Source organism: Lynx canadensis, chromosome F2 (genome assembly GCF_007474595.2).
Source record: "Lynx canadensis isolate LIC74 chromosome F2, mLynCan4.pri.v2, whole genome shotgun sequence".
In the NCBI taxonomy this organism is placed as follows: domain Eukaryota; kingdom Metazoa; phylum Chordata; class Mammalia; order Carnivora; family Felidae; genus Lynx; species Lynx canadensis.
In genome coordinates this window covers 57,403,840-57,425,204 of record NC_044320.2, presented here as the reverse complement: position 1 = coordinate 57,425,204, position 21,365 = coordinate 57,403,840, and the positions used below count along the sequence as shown (strand labels likewise).

At 38.2% G+C, this 21,365-nt stretch overlaps 1 protein-coding gene across 1 annotated transcript in view; it reads left to right on the top strand.

Annotated features, from left to right (window-relative positions):
* Positions 1–21,365, top strand: part of ZFHX4 (zinc finger homeobox 4) — a 184,631-nt gene that overhangs the window by 135,966 nt on the left and 27,300 nt on the right. Inside the window, exon 5 of the mRNA XM_030304339.1 lies at positions 14,180–14,248. Within this exon, the coding sequence (XP_030160199.1) occupies positions 14,180–14,248 (69 nt within the window). The remainder of the gene's footprint in view (positions 1–14,179; positions 14,249–21,365) is intronic.

The window sequence follows — 21,365 nt, the reverse complement described above, 5'->3', positions numbered from 1 at the left end:
AGCCTGCTTTGAATCTTCTGTCCCTCTCTCTCTTTCTGCCCCTCCCCAGCCTGCGCTCTCTCAAAAACAAATGAAATAAATAAAAAATATACGTATGAAAAGAAAGCCGAACAAAGAAGCTCAGATTTGATGAGGCAGAAAATAAGAAGGTACCAAACCTTTGAGTGTGGGAATTACACTACTGAAGAGGGGTCTTGGGAAGCATGATCTGGCAGCCATATATTAGCAGGATAAAATTGGAGGACCTGTGGGCAAGAAAGCTCATGCTAGGGCACCTGCCATGGTGGACTGGTGGACGTATTCAGCAGCTATCGCTGAGGTAACTGTCAGTAAACAGAAACAAGCATTAACAATAAATCCACAGAGAAAACTTACCAACTAAATATAAGAAATGAAGGAGTCAAGGATCCCAAGCTTGGCAACTGTTGGAAACTTCTCAGGCTAAGTGGGCAGGGGAGAAGTGAGGAGCCAGGACTCTGAAAGTGAGGCACACCTTTTCCCCCTTTCCAACATCATCCTTTTAAAAAACCTAGAGGGAGGGGGGAGAAGAAATAATGTGTTCATAAAGTTTTGTATGTTTTTTTGAACTTGGAAAAAGGTAGTCCTTTTTCATCATGATTTTTAAGAGGCCTTTGTAGTTTTAATGAAACGATGTTCGGGGCTCTGTTTTATTTCTAACAATCCTGCCTTATATTTAGGTTAGTCTGTTAATGTCATTTATGTGGAATATGTATAGAGGAGATATTTTTATGACATGGGAACAATATGAGTCCAGGGTAGTTTTTTATCTTTCTAACTGAAAAAGTTCGATCAAACTGAAATATCTATAAGCTGTTCTACTGTACTTCCATTAATGTGACTTTCGGAGTCACCTTGCATATAGTAAGTACGTTGTGTACTTACATACAGTATGTATGTATATTACGTAAATGTTCATTACATTATTACAATTTATAATAATTTACAATAAATTACATTTATTACAATATTACAACATTATATAATGTAATAGTTATACATAACAATATAAATATATGTAAATTATATATATAATTATATATGTATATTAATATACATATTTTATATATATATATATATTTCTCAGAAATTCATAGTGTAGCTACAAAAAGCAGACACAGCTCTGTGTATTTCCAGTCCTTGCAAGGAGACTCTGCAAATTCGAGGTCTGTTTTCTTCACTCTGGAAATAGAGTTCTAGAGTATTTGTAGAATATTTGGGGTGATACATTAGCTGCTACCTCCTGAGGACAGATGGGAGAACCAGGGTAAAGACATATATATAATATACGGGACAGGAACAAAATATTAGCCATATAAAAGATCTAATTTATTCTCCTATTACATATTGTTTTGGATCAGACATGTATGTATTTCTATTCTTTTTACATCCTTGATAATATCAGTGGTAAAAGTCCTCAAAAGGAAATTCTGCATTTGGCTCAAATTACATAGCACATTAGAGATGTTTTTATTTACAGTATGTAGAAATGAGATAAAAAGAGAAATAAATTACTTAGTGTTTGTTTTCTTTACCACCAGCTTTCTCCCCCTCCTCCTCAACATACTTTGTATTGCCTTAAAGTGACTGTATTTTTGGCTTTTTGTTTATTTAGTACTTTTTTGAGTTTGAATTCTGATCATCATCTGTGAATTATCCACAATCATTTTATTTTATTTTTTAACAGATTTCTAATATTTTATTTATTTTGTTAATGTTTATTTATTTCTGTGACAGAGAGAGACAGAGCATGAGTGGGGGAGGGGCAGAGAGAGAGAGGGAGACACAGAATCCGAAACAGGCTCCAGGCTCCGAGCTGTCAGCACAGACCCCGAGGTGGGTCTCGAACTCACAAACCATGAGATCATGATCTGAGCTGAAGTCGGTCGCTCAGCTGACTGAGCCACCCAGGCACCCTATTAAATTTTATTTATTTATTTTTGGGGGGGAGGGGCAGAAGGAGAGGGATAAAGAGAATACCAAGCAGACTCCATGCTGTCAGCAAGCAGCCTGATGCAGGGCTCGATCTCAGGAACTATGAGATCACGACCTGAACCAAAATCAAGAGTCAGATGTTGAACTAGCTGAGCCACCCAGGGGCCCCTATCCTCACTCAATTTAAAGTTCAGCTTTCTCTCTTTGCTGTTATCATGTGTTTTAGGATGGTGATGTGTTTAATATTTTTGCAATTTTGTTTGTTTTAATCATCAGATGTTTAGGGTAGTGTGAAATTTCATCTTATATGTCATCTTTTACACTGTCGATAATCATGAGTTACTTCAACTAGGAACTAGGACAGCAAACTTAATGGACAAAATCAGCACACATTTTTGAGAGCTTTCATCATCTTGTACCAAAATCTTAAAATGCAGGTGCTGTGTGCATTACACATAAGTTTTTTGCAAACTTAAAAAAAGATTATGAAAAATACAGTATGATTGTATTGCCATAGAACTTAATTGAAGAGTTTAATGGGGAACTGTTTACGTTCTGTAAGTCTTTTCATTTTTGTTGACACGATTTTATTGCTTACAGGGTCCCCATAACATCCACAATGAAAAAATAGTTCTTGCCTCATAGCTACACAGGAATGCTAGTCAAATCTTCACTCAACAAAAAAACGATTTCTGTCATTGTGTATCACACAAAAGACAATAGGAATATTTCACGTGCTAAAACAAAGTGGGTTCTGCTCTCTAACTCTCTTTCCCAGTCCCTGTTTTACATCATTTACATTTATTTTGGGGCTTCCTCACTCTCCGCTGTCCTTCCCACTCCCCAACTCTCCTCCCTAATTCTCTTCTTGATGCTGTTTGTTTCCACCTTCTGTGAGATTGATAAATCCTAGCCTAACTTCCACTGACGTCTATAATATTTGACTTCCATCCCCATTCCCACGGCTCTTCAGAAACCCACACCTAAGTCCATCCCAGAGCACCGGCCTGCCTCTTTCTGCCACCTAATGTTCTCCTCATGCGGGCTCATTCCCATCATCACACCTGATAGTCTCTACGTCACCCTGCTTATGAAAAGCCTTCCCACATGCTACGTCTGCCTCTAAATGTTGCCCATTTCTGGGATCCTTCTCACAGTAGAACTTTCAGAGAATTGTCTGCACTTGACATCTTCATTTCCTTCTTCTTCATTCTCTCTTATACCACATTCAGGGGATGTTCATCCTTACTGCTCCACAAAGAAGCTCTGGTCAAGGACTCTGAGAACCCATTCTTTGGCAAATCTACTGGCCAGTTCCTGGTCCTCCTCAGACTAGACCAACCAGGAGCTTTAAACGAGTTGCTCTCTCCCTTCTTGAAACGTCTCTTTCACCTGGCTTTCCACACCCCATTCTCTCTTGATTTTCTCCTACCTCGTTGACTCTTCTTGCTCAGTCTTCTTCACTGCTGTCTCCTTATTTTGGAAGGGGACAGTGGAAATGTTTCACCTAGTTAGTTCAGGGAATAAAGAAGGAGCAGCCACAATAGGGGATTTAAAAACAATAAAACTGAAGGAAAATCACGAGCTTAAGTATTATTTTTACCACGCCCTGACAATTCTAAACAATGTCAACGATAAGATACTTCTCCCTGCTGGAAAAAAGACTGCTCACAGTGTCCTCTGCTTTGATATGTCCCTGTGTAGGAGTGTTCAATTTGGTTCCAGGTTCAATCAGGGACCCTCATTCTCTAGTGATCTTATTCAATCTCATCTCAAGGACTTACACCGCCAACTGTATGTCGACCTCTCTCTGCCTTCCCCCCTTCTCCCTTCCTCCCCCACCCCCATCTGCCTACTTGACACCTTTACTCGGATCTCAAACTAAACATGTTCAAAACTGCAGATCCCAAACCTTCTCTCCCTCCTAACTTTTTCCGTCTGCATTTCCCCTCATCTCAGTAAATAGCATCTCTACTCTTCTGATTTCTTGGACGAACAAACATTGTAATAATCTTTTGTTCTTCTTTTTCCCTCACTTGCCTCATCAAAACCCATTGGCAAGTCCTATCTACTCCTCCTTTGAAATATATGACAGTTCCTCCACTATCTCTTTGGTCCGAGCCTCTACTATCTGTCACAGTGTCACCGGTACCTTATTTTACTTGACTTCCCTGTGTAGTTGTACACTTGTGCCCATACTTCTGGAAAAGTTCTTGTCCTTTGGCCACTGTTTTACCAATCACTCCAGGGTCATGTGTTTACCTCTTTGTGCTCTGTCATTATCGTTTATCATCTTTCAATAGTCTTCAGTGCCACTTACTTCTTAATTTTCCTTTCTCAGAGTTCCTTCCTTAAAACTTACCTTCCATACTCTATGTGTTGTTCCTGAGATTTACAATTATTAGCTTCCAAATATTTTGAACACAGACCTCTCTTTTTTTTTTTTTTTAATTTTTTTTTTTTTTTTCTTCTTCAACGTTTATTTATTTTTGGGACAGAGAGAGACGGAGCATGAACGGGGGAGGGGCAGAGAGAGAGGGAGACACAGAATCGGAAACAGGCTCCAGGCTCCGAGCCATCAGCCCAGAGCCCGACGCGGGGCTCGAACTCACGGACCGCGAGATCGTGACCTGGCTGAAGTCGGACGCTTAACCGACTGCGCCACCCAGGCGCCCCCAGACCTCTCTTTTAAGGTCTAGTTTCATAAACTGAAATGTTTTCCAAAGAGCTCTGCTCTAATTCACGTCCAAAGTTGAGCTCATCATCTTTTCTCTCATCCCAATCTTGGACTTTTGAACTTTCCTTTTCTCTCCAATGGAATTACTGTTCTTCCATGACTTTTTCTAGACAGTAATGGATTGAGGTACAGTGAATGTTCCAGTATCCTTTTTTTTCCTTTTTAATAACAAAACTTTTCCTCCTCTATTCCATCTTCCACACAGCATCCCAAAGATGCAGATATGATCATGGCACTCCCTGCTTTAAACTCTCACTTTGCCAAGATTGAGGGACCCTTTGCCAATACTTGCATTCAGGCAAAGGAGAAAAAAAAATTGGCCATGTCTCAGAAACTATTTTTTCTACTGCTAATACAGTCCAAAGAAAGCCATGTGCCAAATCTCATCAATCTGTTTGCTCATTAATGAATGATTTATTAAATAAACATTTCATGGGTATGCATAAGTATTGTCTTGAAAATGCATAGCAGTTTCCAATTGTACATTTTTCACTCTTGGCTCCAACCGAGTCTTTCTAATCTTCCTTTTCTGGGGCTGTGCATACTTTCACTCACTTTCCTTCTCCAGATTTATTTTACTTATGTTTGTATCCATCATTGCCCAGGTCAATTCTCCTAAGTGTAATTTGGGGTATATGACCATATAAATTTGACTATTCCTAATGTGGTGAAATGTAGAAAACTCCAAATAGTGAAAATCCAAGGATTATTTACATATAATTTAGGAAACTTTTCTGCGTCTTAGGTTAATGGTAAATTTATTTCAACAATTATAGTGTTGATAAAAAGAATTGATCTAGTCATCTGAGGATTTTCTTTTATAGCCATATATAATTCACAAAATAAATAAGCCTGCACATGAGAAGCAATAATTTCCTCCTTATATATAACTGTATAGAGGAGTTTATTATAAGTAGTAATGGTACGTTCCATGTCAGCATATTTAAGACATTAAATATTTAGAGAGTATGGTATAAAGATTGTATTTCCTTACTTTGCATGGTCAACTGGAGGTGTTGATAACAACAACTTACGTTTCCCCCTTGCAAAGACTTGTCATGGCAAGCAGAAGAGATCATCTTATCTCCCTTTTATAGATGAGAAAACTGGCTCCAACATGCTAATAGATCTGTTTGAATTTACACAGATTGAGGCTAAAGTTTTCATCCCCACTCCATACGTTCCCCTCTTAACATTGCCTTTGTGAAAGCAATATTGTGTTTGGGCCATTATGAATTGCTTTGAAGAAAAAACAAGTGTTATGTGCTTTGATGCTATGTTTAGTGGGACATATGATTTAGGTGACTGTAGTGTAAGGAATAATCTAGAAAATTAATCAGATCCAGTGATTGTGTATAAATGGAGGTTTTTAGAGTTTTGGAGACTGCCACATTTGCAAAGCTGTATATTTTGATATTGTTTGTGACTTCTCATTAAACTTTTCTCTTGCTAAAAGGCCGATGGTGGGGTGGGGTTTGGAGTCGGAGAAGGCAGGTGCCTCTTTTTGCAAAAGGAAACCTAGGGCTTACTTGTATATTACTACCAGTCTAAAGAGTTCATCTTCTTCACTTTAACTTTCGAAAATGGCCAAACCAGTGTGCATTGGACAGTCTTTACAGGGTGGTACACACACCACTTTTATTGCAGAATGTAAAATTTACTTAGGGATTAAAAGAAACTTTCAAGCTACATGGCTTAGGAAAACAATATTTAGTCATGTTAACATTTGCTCTTTCCAAAATGTCTACACATGTAATAGTGATATTTTAAAAGTCGAAAATACTGACTTAGCTGATAGACAGAGAGTACGTTACATATAAATATAATCTAAAAAGCCATAATATCAAATTGATGTAGTCTTTCCTTTGAAAAATTTGTATTCAGCAGGATGGACTAAAGCCAGAGCAGAATCATGCATGAATACAGCTACTACTTTTTCAGTACTAGATGCTTTGTAGTTATTAACTTTACTCCTTATTACACCTTGAAATCTGGTTATTTTTGCTTCCACTTTTACATATAGTATCCTGAATTTCAGGGGAGGCTAAGTAACTTGCTCCATCAAATAATTAGAAAGTGTTGGCGTTGGGATTCAAATCCAGGTGTATCTGTTTCATAAGTCCATGTTTTTTCTTTTTCCTTAGCATAAATGTATGCATGGAGTAGTGAGTATTTTCCTAATGAAATAGTTTTTTGAACCACACAGGCTTCTGAGAGCCAATAGTTCTAGCAGAAGTGGGCAATCTTTATGTCACTGGTGGCTCACCTTTTATCTTTGCTCCAAATATTAAGCAAAGAGAATGAATCTCAGGGAAAAAAAAAAGCCATTATTTCAATGTAGGGTTGTTTGTTCTGGTTCTCTACAGCAAGAGTGAATGATGGTTTCATGGATAACGACTCCAAAGGAGAATGCACAATGACTTCTTGAACATGATTGAAATAAAATCAGAATTTTGTTTTAAGGTTGTAAAACTGATTAAACTCTGTAATGGTGGTGGTAATTTAAAAAACAATGCAGTCTTAGGGGGAGGCATCTGTCATTGCTGTAGTCTTCCAGATGAAAGTGTAAGAGAAGCTAGAAAAGCCTCTAAGAACCAAATACTATGCCTGAAACAAAGAAGTGCAACTTCCTTCAGAGTAAATGATGCCCTTGAAAGGAGCCTTTGAAAGTAGTGAAGGAAACAGTGACAGACACACTTCTGGATAAAAATTTATTTTCTCTCCATTTAAAAAATAACTTTAAAAGGCTTTTGACCTAGCATAAGGCTACTCAGAAACGTTGGTAGCTATGGAGTAGAAAGTAGAGGTTTTCATATATTAAAAACTAGCTATGTGTTAGAAAGCAAAGGGCTGAAGTGCTCCTCATGAACAAAGGCTCTCATTGGGTAGGGGTGGGAATCAGTGTTTAGACCAGAGATATTTCCTACGTGGATGAGCCACCTAGCAAAGCCAACACAATATGCTAAGGAATAAAAATTGTTTAGGACAATGTAAAGAGAGATTGTGACGAATCCTATGAGGACTTAGGTGTAGATTAATGGGCAACTGACGGATGGGAACATAATGTTTTCCCTGGGTTATAACAACAGCATTTTGATCTCTTAATTTCAAAACAATCAGAAATGAAACAGAGTCTTACATGGAGAAATGTATTAGAGATTAATAAATTTAAGAAAAAATATTTCAGTGAGAGCACTTTCAAGGAAGATACAGTAAGGAGATGTATGAGTAATTTATTGAAACTAATTGATATCAGGAACTTATTAAATTCCTTTGAGGTCCCATTACACTGAGGTCATAGATGATTCAAGAAGCAGTAAGAAGTGATCACACTTTCCCGGCCTAGAGGCCCCAGGAGATACTACTCCCCTACTACAGAAAAATAACTTCTGGGTAAAACCAGACAGGGCAGGGCAAAGGAGCTTTACTTTTCCAGAAAATTAAAAAAAAAAAAAATTACAAATCCAGCCCCGTTCAGATAATTGACACTGGAGCATCCAATGCACTTCAATCTGTTACTGCCTAGAAGAAATAATTTAAGAGAAAGCACTGCAGGTCAACAAAGATGATGTTGCTTGGTTACTCAAAACCCTTTGGTAGCATGCTGAGTTGCTCAGCTTTTTAGAAGAGCACTCTTTGTATCCACATAGGAAAAGGATGGAGACCACTTGAAACCATTTTTAATTGCAAACCTGCTTCATCTGAAAGCAGGCTTCACTTTTGTGGTACACAAGCAAGTTTGGAGGTCTTTAGTAAGATGTAAACTACCAAGATAATAAAAAATGTTTAATTTGATCTGTTCTTCTAGATATTGATCTTGTTGTGATGAATTTGCTCTGAAGGAGTTTGAACCGTTTATTTTAGGGGGTGGGAAATTCAGGTTTTAGACCTCCTGGTTCAAGTGTTCTGGGGGCTGCCTGGAGGCAGCACTGTTCAGGGGAGAGTATGGAGCTCTGATGTCAGACAGATTCCATCCAGATCCTTCTTTTGCTACTCTATGCCTTTGGGAAAAAAAAAAAAACTACTTAAAATGTCTGAGCTTTAATATCTCATCTTTTGCATAGAATCAGTGGTTTTTCCGTTGAGGTTTATTGCAAGGATTGAATGAGAAAATGTGTGTTATGTGCTTAACACCTAACAGATTTCCAACATGTATTCACTTATTATTTTAAAATGAGAGTGCTGCAAATATTTTCTCTTCTATATCAGAGGCTCTAAAGTATCCTTTTACAACATACCACCTATATGCGGTAAAGTGGGAGGGGTTTCAAAAGGGAAATGGGGAGGAGAATGTAGGAGGGTTGTTGAAATGGGGATGCTCTTTAAAAATTTAGTTTTTTCCAATGAAAAAATAAGAATTGGACTCTTTTTTTTAAATGGGTGTAAGTAGAGTGGAACTCAAAATGTTTCCTAAGGCTACAGAAAATGTTTTTCTTTCTCTTTATTATTTTAGACTAGTTGGTTTAATATTTATTCTGTGTATTGGTATATATTTCATTTTATGTGCTACACATTTTGCTAAAACAGCGATACACTTTATTATTTAATGCGTTAGCAGATCGGTGGGAAGAGATGAGATGTGGAAGTTTTGTAGGCAATTTTGTCTCAGTACTATATTTGGAAGCATAAACATTCACCCAATATTTTAAAAATTTCCTGAATTTGTACCAAATATTTCCCAAATTTAGCCAATAGGAATATAAAGAGCTAAGGGCTGTTATGATCAAAAGTGCAGATTAGGTTAGACTTATTCCCAAAATGACAACAACATTCTTAAGCTTAGAATTCTCTATTTATATACCTAGACTGTTTCAAAAAATTGAAATTCCAGCTCTTTCCCTGATCATTAGATTTGTATTGATTATAATTAAAAATATATATATTATTCCATTTAGCAGGAAAAAAAAGGATTTCACAGATAAAAACTTGATCATTTTTGAACTAAGATGAAATGCCTAAAAGTTGTCAGCCTATTTCCCAGAATAATTCTTCATATAAGGGAAGGGAAAGGTGAAAAGGAGTAATGGAATGGATAAGCTTATGAGTAGGTGTGGCAAGTGTGAGGAAATGAGAGAGAGCTATGAGAACCTTCTGTCTCATAATTAGAGGGAACAGGAACCCCCCCGAATTTCAGTTTTTAAATGTTGTCATTGGAGATGTAACCATTTGGGTTGGGCTGGGGGAATAGGTGGTTAGCAGAATCCAAGCCAAATGAGAAAAATGAACACCGGAAATAATTTCAGAATCACAAGAAAAGCGACTTTTAGGATTTTAAAAATACGGCCTAGTATATCATTGCGGTTAAGCTAACTATCCCTGAAATAAAACCTCATGGGTTCAAATCATGGCTCACCACTTGCTAGGGGTGTTCCAATGCATAGAAAGAGCATCAGCCAGTACCTGGCACAGAGCAAATACTCGGTGACATGTTGTTGTTGATGATAGTGATTGTGATTATCGATATACTATTCCACAGAAAATAGGGCCAATTACTCCCTCATTGTGTTAATAAAAATAGAGTAATTTGGTACCATTTTCAAATGTGTGATCATCACCAAATTGACAGAAGAGAGTAGAATACTGGATAAATTGTCAGTGGTATTATTTTTAAATAGTATTAAATAAGAAAGGTCAGGTGCTAGAGAACACAAATTAGTAATCTAATTAAATCACCAGCAAAGAGACAGATTGTGTTAACAGCAGTCAAATTTGTTATTACAGAGCAATTATTAAAGTGAAATATTGAAAGTTGCTATGTATCATTACTAGGTTTTAAACATTTCATTTACACAGGCAGAGAAGTAAGTATAGATTAATCAGTTCATTTGTTAGGTTAAAAGCTCCTTTATTTAAATATTTATATCATTTGTATAAAGGGAGCAACATTGTTGAAAACATAAAAAATATTCTGTGGCATTCTGAACTGCATCCCTTTATAAAATTGTTTGCACAAGTCGCTCTCACTAGAACAGTCTCCAAGTACCACATATCCTAATTTGTGAGATTAAATAACCGTTTCTGGTTTTGACATTGGTACATTTCCTTAAATCACTGTCAAATAAAATGATTTCAATGTGGCACCAAACTATTATTGAGTTATGTTGTATATTCAAGGAATGTAATGTTTTATGAAAAATCAGAATTATTACAAGACTAGGGAAAGTTACTTTCTTCCGCCACCCACCCACCTTGATTTCAGGACTTCGTTAAGACTAGGAAAACTTTTACAGGCTCCTTAATACTATAGTATTTCAACGGGACACATCGAGACTTCCACAACCTTTATATCAGCCTGAACCATATTCCATCCCGGGCACTGTCAGTTTCAAACTTGGGGACCTGGGACAAGTTAATTTTACCTCTTTAAGCTCCAGTCTCTTGATTTATGTAATAAGGATTAATAATTGCCTCATGACTTTATCATGAGGATTACATGACTGTTTTTATAGGGATAGGTCATCACAGTACTGCCAGAAATACATTTTTTTTAATTTTTTTTAACGTTTATTTATTTTTGAGACAGAGAGAGACAGAGCATGAACAGGGGAGGGGCAGAGAGAGAGGGAGACAGAATCGGAAGCAGGCTCCAGGCTCTGAGCCAGCAGCCCAGAGCCTGACGCAGGGCTCGAACTCACGGACCACGAGATCCTGACCTGAGTTGAAGTCAGACGCTTAACAGACTGAGCCACCCAGGCACCCCCAGAAATATATTTTTTAAGTTGTCATTTTTAAAGTTTTATTTTCGTGAATCTTAAATGAGTGGCAGTCATTTGGTCAAATTTACTTAGGTACTACTGATATCTATTTAAGTAGGTGTCTGATACATTGAAGTGTGTGTGTGTGTGTGTGTGTGTGTGTGCGCGCGCGCACATGCACATAGTCATGTTTGGAATGGTAAGTATCCTTTGATTAATTATATTTTTTTCCTTAGAAAAGAGTGAAAGAAATGGTTTTACACACACACATACACCCATTAATACAGATAGTTTCTGACTTATGATGGTTCAATTTAACGTGTTTCGACTTTATGGTGGTCGAAAGTGATAAGCATTCGATAGAAACCATACTCTGAATTTTGAATCTCTATCTTTTCCCGGGGTAAACATATGTGGGAAGATTCTCTCTCATCGTGCTGGAAAATGGCAGTGAGCCCCAGCTCCCAATCAGCCAGGCAATCACATTGGAGGGTAAACAACCAATAAACTTGCAACCGTTCTGTGACCACCCGACCATCCTGTACTTCACTGTCAGTACAGTATTCAATAAATTACAGGAGATATTCAACACTTCATTATAAAAAGAGGCTTTGTGTTAGATGATTTTGCCCAACTGCTGGCTACTGTAAGTGTTCCGAGCACTTTCAGGATAGGTTAGGTTAAACTATGATGTTCAGTAGGTTACCTGTATCAACAGCATTTCCGACTTGAGGTATTTTCAACTTATAATGCATTCATGGCGACTTAACCCCATCATAAGTGGAGGAAGATCTGTCTATGCAACAGAAATTAGTATCGGTGTTTGGCATAATTGAATGGGTTGTGAATTTAGAGTCTTGAAGCTCTGGGAAGCTTTTATGAAATTCTCATCTTGAGGTTCATCTGATTCCACATATAGGGTGCAGATTTGTATTGTGAACAAAAGTGGCCTGGTGACTTTGACATGCCTCGCTTTGTCCTTAGTTGAGAATTTACGAAGATGAAAGTTCTTGAGGAACACACAATTTATTGGGGAAATATGCATGAATCATCTAAAAAATTATCATAATGCATCATAAGTGCTGAAACGTATTTATAAGCTAATTGTTATGGGAGCACAGAGGAGGTAGCACTTACTTTAGGTTTTGAGGGAAAAATAAGGTTCATAGGAGAAGAACCAAAAGACATTCACAAAATAAAAGGAACAGCATTGGTCAAAGCATAAAGATCCGAGAGGTTGCCAAGAGGAAGAAGGTGGGTTTCTTGAACGACATATTGGGTGGATATCAATACTGTGATCTGTTTGGAAGTTATCTGGATTTCTAAGCAAGAACTAGGATAAATTCTTCCCTTCAAGACTAATTTAAGATATGGCTACAAAAAAAGAAAAACAAAAAAGCAAAAACAAACAAAAAAACAACCCATAATGTGTTTTGGTGTTATTGGGGCAAAGACACTGAGGGTTTATTATCATTCTCTTTAAATAGGTGACCACCAGGGGCTAGAGGTGGTGTACATAATAGGGAAAACAATCAGTAAATGCAATAATAATGCCTTGGTGTGCACTTCTATTTCCAAGGGTAATTATTTGTTTAATTAAAGGCTTCAGAATCAACCAGAGATGCTAGTGCCCAGAAGTATTAAACATGAGTCTCTTTGGCAGTGCAAGAATTGTGTGGTGACCTTTCAACCTCTTAATATAATCCAGCTTTTTCTCACTTTGAAGACCATATCATGTGATGTCTTTATGTATATTATTTTTTCTTATAATTGTTGACTGTTTATACAATTATAGCTGCATATCACAAAAGAATTGAGGCTGAGAAAGGTTGAGTTATATGCCTAATTGATACCCTTACCTAGAAATTCATGGAGCCAGGACTGGAATTTAGGCAATTCTGTATTCTGGAAAAAGAGTTCTCGCAGTATTGTAAGAGGTTAGACTTAGCTGACGAGACAAGGAATTCAAGGCAGGAAGACTGTTGTGCAGGCTACTGAACTTGTCAGGAAAGAGAAGATGACAGAGGAATAGAGAAACGCACATGACAAGAGACACTCCCGTAGCATCAACAGCATGGGAGGACTCAGTGTAGAGATAGAATGAGAGGTTGAGGGTGATTTCTGTGGTCCAGTCATTTTGTATAGATTTCTGCACAACAGGGAGCACAAAGGAAGAACAGAGATAGGTGAAAATACTGATTTGTGCTTGGGATTGAGGTTGGCAAACCAGGGCCTTGTTGGTACTTCTGCTCTGGAGCTCAAATCAAAGATCGGAATGAAGATGTGGATTTGTTGATGACTTGAACATACTCTTCAGGTTTCCTCAGGTGATTGCGTTTTTGCTTTGGCCTCTCACATCAACTATCATATATTGAAGTTTTGGGGGGTCTTTTGGTTTTGTTTTTTTTTTCTTTTTCACTGTCTTGACAGAGAAGTTACAGTATGCTCATAATGTATGCAATGTGCCATTGTTATTATAACACATGATTCCACAGTGGAGGTCTGGCCAAATATCCAAGAAGTAAAAATCAGGATGAACCTCCCCGCTTCCGTATTTTGTCTGTATTGCATTCGTTGTGTGCTGGGGCTCGAGAATTTGATCTAAGCTTACTGCTCTCTGGACTCATTTTGCTAACCACTGTTCACTGGAATGTAAGGTGTCCTGGAGTCTCACCTGAGCCCCACCTGGTGCTAATTTCTTTGAAAGCCACATTTGGGGTTCTTGGGATACTGGCTGTGACTGCAGAGCTGGACGTGGGATGCTCATTACTTTTCATTCTAATGTCGTCTGCAGAAACTGCCTCTTTGGGAGCCAGGACCTGTGAGGATGATCTTCCGGAGCAGCAGTTGAGAGCAACCTCAGGTAACTGGTCTACTCCTTCTCGAAATCTCGTGGTCCTAACTGTGTTCCACTTGTGACTCTCGTAATTTATGTTTGAAATGTGACTCTGAAAGTGCTCTAATTAGATCTGATCAGATCTCTTATACAGGTAAGTTAAAAAGCAAAATTAAATATGCCGGATATTTGGACACATATACAAAGTAACGTTTTAAAGAACAAGTCATTTCTGCAGGATAATTTCTCACATCTACATTCATACACTATCAAATTTCACCTAAGTGGTCAGTTTTATACAAACTCTAAGTCAAGAAGCCAAATACTGTTTTTCCCCAAATTAGTTAGTGGAGTTGTTTTTGGTAATTAACGAGTTGACTGGACTTTGTATAGTCATATCAGCACATTTATTAGTCCCTTACATTGAGAGTGTGTGTGTGTGTGTGTGTGTGTGTGTTAAAAAAAATGGCAGCTGTGCTTTCTTAGCTGCATTATATTCAGATACTTTAAGAGGAAATCCACCCATGGTGCCATGACGCACCTCATTGATTCCTGCTATATAAGTATGATCACAATTATCAGATTTATACAATTGGAATAATAATGTGCCATATATGATTATAAAATAATCATGTGCCAAAATGGTTATAAAAAGTCCTTTGCATTCATAATAGGGAACTGAAATACTTTTTTGCAGGTGAAAACGTTCCTTCAATATAAAGTCAGGACTTCTCTCTTTAAAAATTCTTTAAAGTTAGGGATGCCTGGGTGGTTCAGTTGGTTAAACGTCCGACTTTGGCTCAGGTCATGATCTCATGGTCCGTGAGTTCGAGCCCCGTGTCGGGCTCTGTGCTGACAGCTCAGTGCCTGGAGCCTGTTTTGGATTCTGTGTCTCCCTCTCTCTCTGCGTCTCCCTTGCTCATGCTCTGTCTCTCTCTCTCTCAAAAATAAATAAACATTAATTTTTTTAAAATTCTTTAACATTAAGTTTACCTTCACCTATTCATTCTCATGAATGCTTTTTCATTTTTTGTGTTATTTTCCCCTAGAAAACTAGAGAGCATATTTAAAATAAAATAGCATACACCAGTTTGCCTCCCTCACCTCAAGCCAATCAAAGGATTTCATTAATAATCAGTTTGGAAGCAATAGGCCAAAAATCAAGACTATGACAAAAATATCAAACTAAAAGGAAGACGTTCTCTGTCAATAAATTTATTTGTTGCTTTGTAAACAAGGGCACCGAAATCTACACCTTCACCTTGGTCTCTGAGAAGCTTTATACTGAGATACTCTCGGGATTTCTGGATATTTCCATGGAGATGTTGTACAGGAAAGTCTGATACAACAAATTCCAAGTGGAATTTCTCTTTTTGGCGAAACTGTTTCTTCTCCCCCATCTTAACTGATGCCATCCTGCCATAGACATAGTTATCGCAAAGAAGAAAACTAGGAATCATCGATTTTACTCAGAATATTAGTGCCAGAGACTGTTGGGCATCGGTCATGAATAAGACAGATGAGTTCTCTCAGTTTTTAGATGATATTTCTATACAAATAAATAAGTTATTTTCAGATTTCAGTAAATGTAATGAAGTGAAAGAGGTAATGTGCTACAGCAAAGGTTCTCAAAGCGTGCTCAAACAAACTCAAAGCATCAGCACAAACTGGGAATTGTAAGAATTCAAGTTCTTGGCCCCCCATCCTAGATTTACAGAATCAGAAACACTGAGGATGCGGCCTGGCAATCTGTAGGTAACAAGCCGTCCAGGTGATGTGATTCCCACTAAAGTCTCAGAATCACACCTTTATGATAGATGATGCACCCCTTTAGAAGCAGTGGTCAGAGGGGCACCTGTGTGGCTCAGTCGGTTAATGCTTCTGACTCTTGATTTTGGCTCAGGTCATGATCTCAAGGTTCGTGGGATTGAGCCCTACATTGGGCTCTGCGCTGACAGCATGGAGCCTGCTTGGTATTCTCTCTCCCTCCTCTCTCTCTGCCCCTGCCCTGGTGCACCCTTTCTCTCTCTCTCAAACTGAATAAACTTAAAAAAAAAAAAAAGTAATGGTCAGAGAAGTTCTCTGAGGAAATGACAGGTGAACTGAGTCCTAAATAATGAGAAGGAGCCAGAGTCTGGGGAAATGCCTTTCAGGTAGAGGTGGGAAGAAGTTGGTCATGTTCCAGGAAGAAAAAGACAGCTAATGTGGAGAGGTTAATGAATGAGTAGGGGAGTGGCATAAGGTGCAGTCATAAAGGTAGCCAAAGGCCTGGTCACTTCAGCCATAGTAAGAAGTTGGTGCATTATTCTAAGAGAAATAGGAAGTGTGGCAGGGTTCAAGTAGGAGAATAGCTTGCTTTTATTAAGATGTGCAGCATAAGTTGTAGGAAAGCAGGAGCAAGTCTTATCTCATTATTAAACCATTTCAAAATCCAGGTAAGAGATGAGGGTACTGACAATGGAATTCTAGAGAAATAGACAGATTTAGTGTGTACTAAGTGTTTTGGAATTTGAGATAACAGAACTTGCTAATAGATTGTATGCCGATGAGAGAAAGAGAAGAGTCAAGGAAGACTCTTGCTTCGGTCGACGGTGGTGGCACCATTAACTAAGATGGAGAGATTGGGGTGAAACAGAGTGAGTTGTGTTGAGGGGGGGCCAAAAGTTAAAATTAGGCACATGAAGTTGGTATATCTTCTAGACATCCAAATGGAGATATACATTTAAAGTAAGGGATCTGGATGCTATCATCTAGGAAGATTATTATTTTTCCTCAAATTAAACTCTCTTTGTAGACAGAGAAGACAATAGGGCTTCAGGCCAGCGCTGGAGACACGTCAATATTTAGATTTTTTTTTTACATTTATTTATCTGAGAAAGAGTTAGGGGAGGGGCAGTGAGAGAGAGAGAGAGAGAATCACTAACAGGCTCCATTCTGACAGGACAAAGCCCGACCTCAGGGCTCGATCTCACAAACCATTAGATCCTGACTCAAGCCAAAGTCAAAAATCGGATGCTTAACCAACTGAGCCATCCAGGCACCCCTCCAATATTTAGATTTTAAGTGGAGATGGCCTTAGCAAAGGGGAATAAGAGGGAACTTTCAGAGAGGTAGAACAAAGTCACAACAGTCTGATGCAATGAAATTCAAGAGGGGGGCTTTTTTTCAAGGGCAAGGGCATAGTAACTTCTGCTGAGCCAGGTTACGTAATATGCAGATGGAAAAGTGGTCACTGCATTTCACAGCATGGAAGTCCTTAGTGGCTCTGCGAAGACCAGTCGATTTGAAGCCTGACTGGAGAGTTGAATAATAAATGTGATTTAGTAGAGAAAGAGAAAATGCAAACAAACAAACAAGGCCAAAATCAAACAAGTACCTTCTTAAAGTTTTATTGAAGGGAAATAGAAGAATGGAATTGAATCTGGACTCCTCCTTTTCTTCTCATAATTTTGCTTCCTAAATTGAATTTAGTGTTCCAACTACTAAGTATTGCCTGCCTTCTGTATTCCAGGCACTGTTGGGACGCCTGGGTGGCTCAGTCAGTTAAGCGTCTGACTTCGGCTCAGGTCATGATCTCACAGTTCATGGGTTCGAGTCCCGTGTCGGGCTTTGTGCTGATAGCTCAGAGCCTGGAGCCTGCTTCTGATTCTGTGTCTCCCTCTCTCGCTGCCCTTCCCCCATTTGCAGTCTGCCTCTCTCTCTCTCAAAAATAAGTAAACATTAAAAAAAAATTATATTCCAGGCACTGTTCTAGGTGCTTCTGGCACAAAAATAAAAAATATAATTACTGTTTTCAGTAAAGATGTACCTATTAGGGGAAGTAGGCTATACACAGATAATTTTCATATCTTAGGGTCAGGTTTTTTTACATCAATGCATAAGAAAATAAAAGCAAAAAATAAATTTTAAAAAATTCAAAAATGTATCTAGAACCATTAATCTTTGTTCAACATTCAGGGAAGAGTTTTTGGAGAAAGAAGTAATTAATAACACTAGTAATAACATGGGTAGCATTTTTAGCACTTACTTTGTGTTAAGCTCTGCACTGACTGATTTTTATTCATTATCTTAGAACAAACCTATGAGGCAGGGGTTATTAACCCCATTTTTATGGATGATGAAACTGATATTTCCCATGCTGTGCTTGAAGGAAAAGTGGCAGTTATACAGTGGTAATAAATTGTTCTAGATAAGACAAGAAAATATAATGGCATATCTTACAGGGGAGGAAGAGGGCATTAATAATGGTTACATGTTTCTAGAACAGTGGGTTCACGAAATATGGCCATTGGACCAGTAGTACAGCATCACCTGGGAGCTTAGAGATGTCGAGTCTTTGTTTTAACAAGTCTTCCATGTGATTCTGGTGCCCTAACATTTGAGAAGACTGTTTTCGAAATTAAGTGCTGGGCAGGAAGGAAAGAAAGATGAGAGTGGGGTGGTAGATAGGGACCAGGTATCTTGAAGATATTCTTACCATGTATGGAAGATTGAGCTTTTAGATTTTAGATACTCTAAGATTTTAAGTGGGGAAGTCGGGTTTAAATAGATCAAACTGAGGATAGATTTGGTTGGAGTAGGACTGGGCAGAGAGACAATGGGGGAGTTCAGGAAAGAATTCTTATAAGCTAGGTATCTAGAGTAGATGCTCAATAGCTAAAATTAAAACTAATATATGAAGTGTTTCAGTTACTCTCCTCTGCTTCCTCTTTACATGATTCCTCCTTGGGCTTAAAAAGTATGCAGTGTTTTCCTCAGACAACTCAGAGGGTTCCCAAACCTAATTGTATAAAAAAACAATGGGAACCAAGCGCAACTGGCTGGTGCTTAGATCAGAGGGCTACTACCGAAATAGATTTGCTTAGAAATTGTATAATTTTATAGAATAAATTAATAGTCATTTTCCAGTCATTTTTTTATTATTCAAAAGGAAGTATTCTAAGCTAGTTATTCAAAAACTTTTCTTTCTTTGAAATATAGTTTATGTGTATGTGTAGAGTAACTTATAAGATCATATGTTAGGTATGATAAAAATGCTAGGGGAAGTTATTGTAACACACTTGAAAAGTATAAGACTACAGTAGTATTTTCTCTTCTTCCTAGTATTTTGAAATATTTAAAAACAAAAAATGTACTATCACTTATTTGAAAACTGGGAATGGAGCACCTGGAGGACCCAACTCTTGATTTCGGCTGAGGTCACGATCTTATGGTTTGTGAGACGGAGCCCCTTGTTGGGCTCTGCACTGACAGCACAGAGCCTGCTTGGGACTGTCTCTTTCTCTCTGCCCCTCCCCCACTCACGCACACACCAGTGTGTGCTCGCTCTCTCTCTCTCTCTCTCAAAGTAAATAAGTTTAAAAAGGAAAGGAAAGGAAAGGAAAGGAAAAGAGAGGAGAGAAGAGAGGAGAAAAGAAAAGAAAAGAAAAGAAAAGAAAAGAAAAGAAAAGAAAAGAAAAGAAAAGAAAGGGGCGCCTGGGTGGCGCAGTCGGTTAAGCGTCCGACTTCAGCCAGGTCACGATCTCGCGGTCTGTGAGTTCGAGCCCCGCGTCGGGCTCTGGGCTGATGGCTCAGAGCCTGGAGCCTGTTTCCGATTCTGTGTCTCCCTCTCTCTCTGCCCCTCGCCCGTTCATGCTCTGTCTCTCTCTGTCCCAAAAATAAATAAACGTTGGAAAAAAAAAAAAAAAAAAAAAGAAAGAAAAGAAAAAAAGAAAAGAAAATTGGAAAGTTCTACAGGACCCAAATGCATTTTAAACTTAAGTACATTCATGTCATAAAGTGTAACATATGAATAAATACTGTATTTTTATATTCCGTAAGGCAAAACACTAATTAAAAATACATGTTCTATAAATACAACAGTGTTATGAAATGTTATAATACTTTCATTATTGTTATTTGTAATCCGTTAGTGAAGAAACCTATTGAAAATGAAAACTGCTTTAACATCTTCATTTTGGAATTTTTATATAACTTAGTGTCTTTATTTTGGAATTTTATGGATTGGAATTTTATGGAATTTTCCTTCGTTTTAAGGCATTCCTTTAATACATTAGTATTACATATGAATACATTAATATAATATACATATTTTGTGTCCTATAAAGCATCTTATATTTTACGGCATTTTACTGTTGAGGTAAATGTGGTACTTGAAAATTACAAAGTAGACACTCCTTCCCTTAACCCCAGATCCAGCCTACGGTTTTCCTAGAGAAAGCTGTTTCTCCTCATTAATATTCTTGACTCTAAAGTCTATTTATAGAATGAATGTCAAATTTATTTCAAAAGCTCTCTTTACGAATGAAAGTGAGGCTCTTTTTTTTCTGGCTTGTATGAAACTTTATGGTGTATATAAGTCACCCTTTGATTATTTTTTGCGTGATTAGAAATCTGCAAAGTTCTATGGCTCCAAAGAGCCTACCTGTAATAAACAGCTTGCGCCTTCCAAACCACAAAACAGGTCTGAATTGCTTGCGCATTAGAGCTAATTGCCTGCCTACTTCAAAGGAAGAACCAGAAAAGAGAGAGGGGAAAAAAGTCACAGAAGCAGAGGCAGTGCGGGCAAATCCGCCTCTAGAGGTTATGAGTTGTGGCCTGGAAGAGTCAGGCCAAGTTATGGCCTCAGAACTGCTGTTTGCGATTAAGTTGATGGGGAGAGTCTACCCCACAATCTTTCCCTGCTGCTGACACAGAGTCTTTGTTCACATTCAGATTTCTCAAACTGTTGCCAGGGTCAGGCTGAGGTCAGACACCACAGTGATGTATAGAAGAGCATGTCTGGGAATTTCTCTCACACTTAAAACACATCCTGGAAAATGAAGAAGACCCTGCGAAAACCATCCGATGAGACCCAGATTATACTGTAGTTTTGTCTTTTAGTGCCTTCATAAGTTTTGTTTTCTTCTCCTGACACGCTATGTTTTATTAATGTGAGTTGCGATAGCCCTTACAATTTTATGTCCCCTCAAGATAAGGACACTCAGTAGCACTCTGACACTTCATTTTCCAGCCCTGGGGGAAAGGTCCAGTAAATCTACTCAAAGAAGTGTTGCATCCCTTCCCCAGGACGAGTTGAAAAGTAATTGCCATGGGCTGTCGTAGGTGGAGGGCCTGACACTGGATGTCATGTCACATGTGTGCA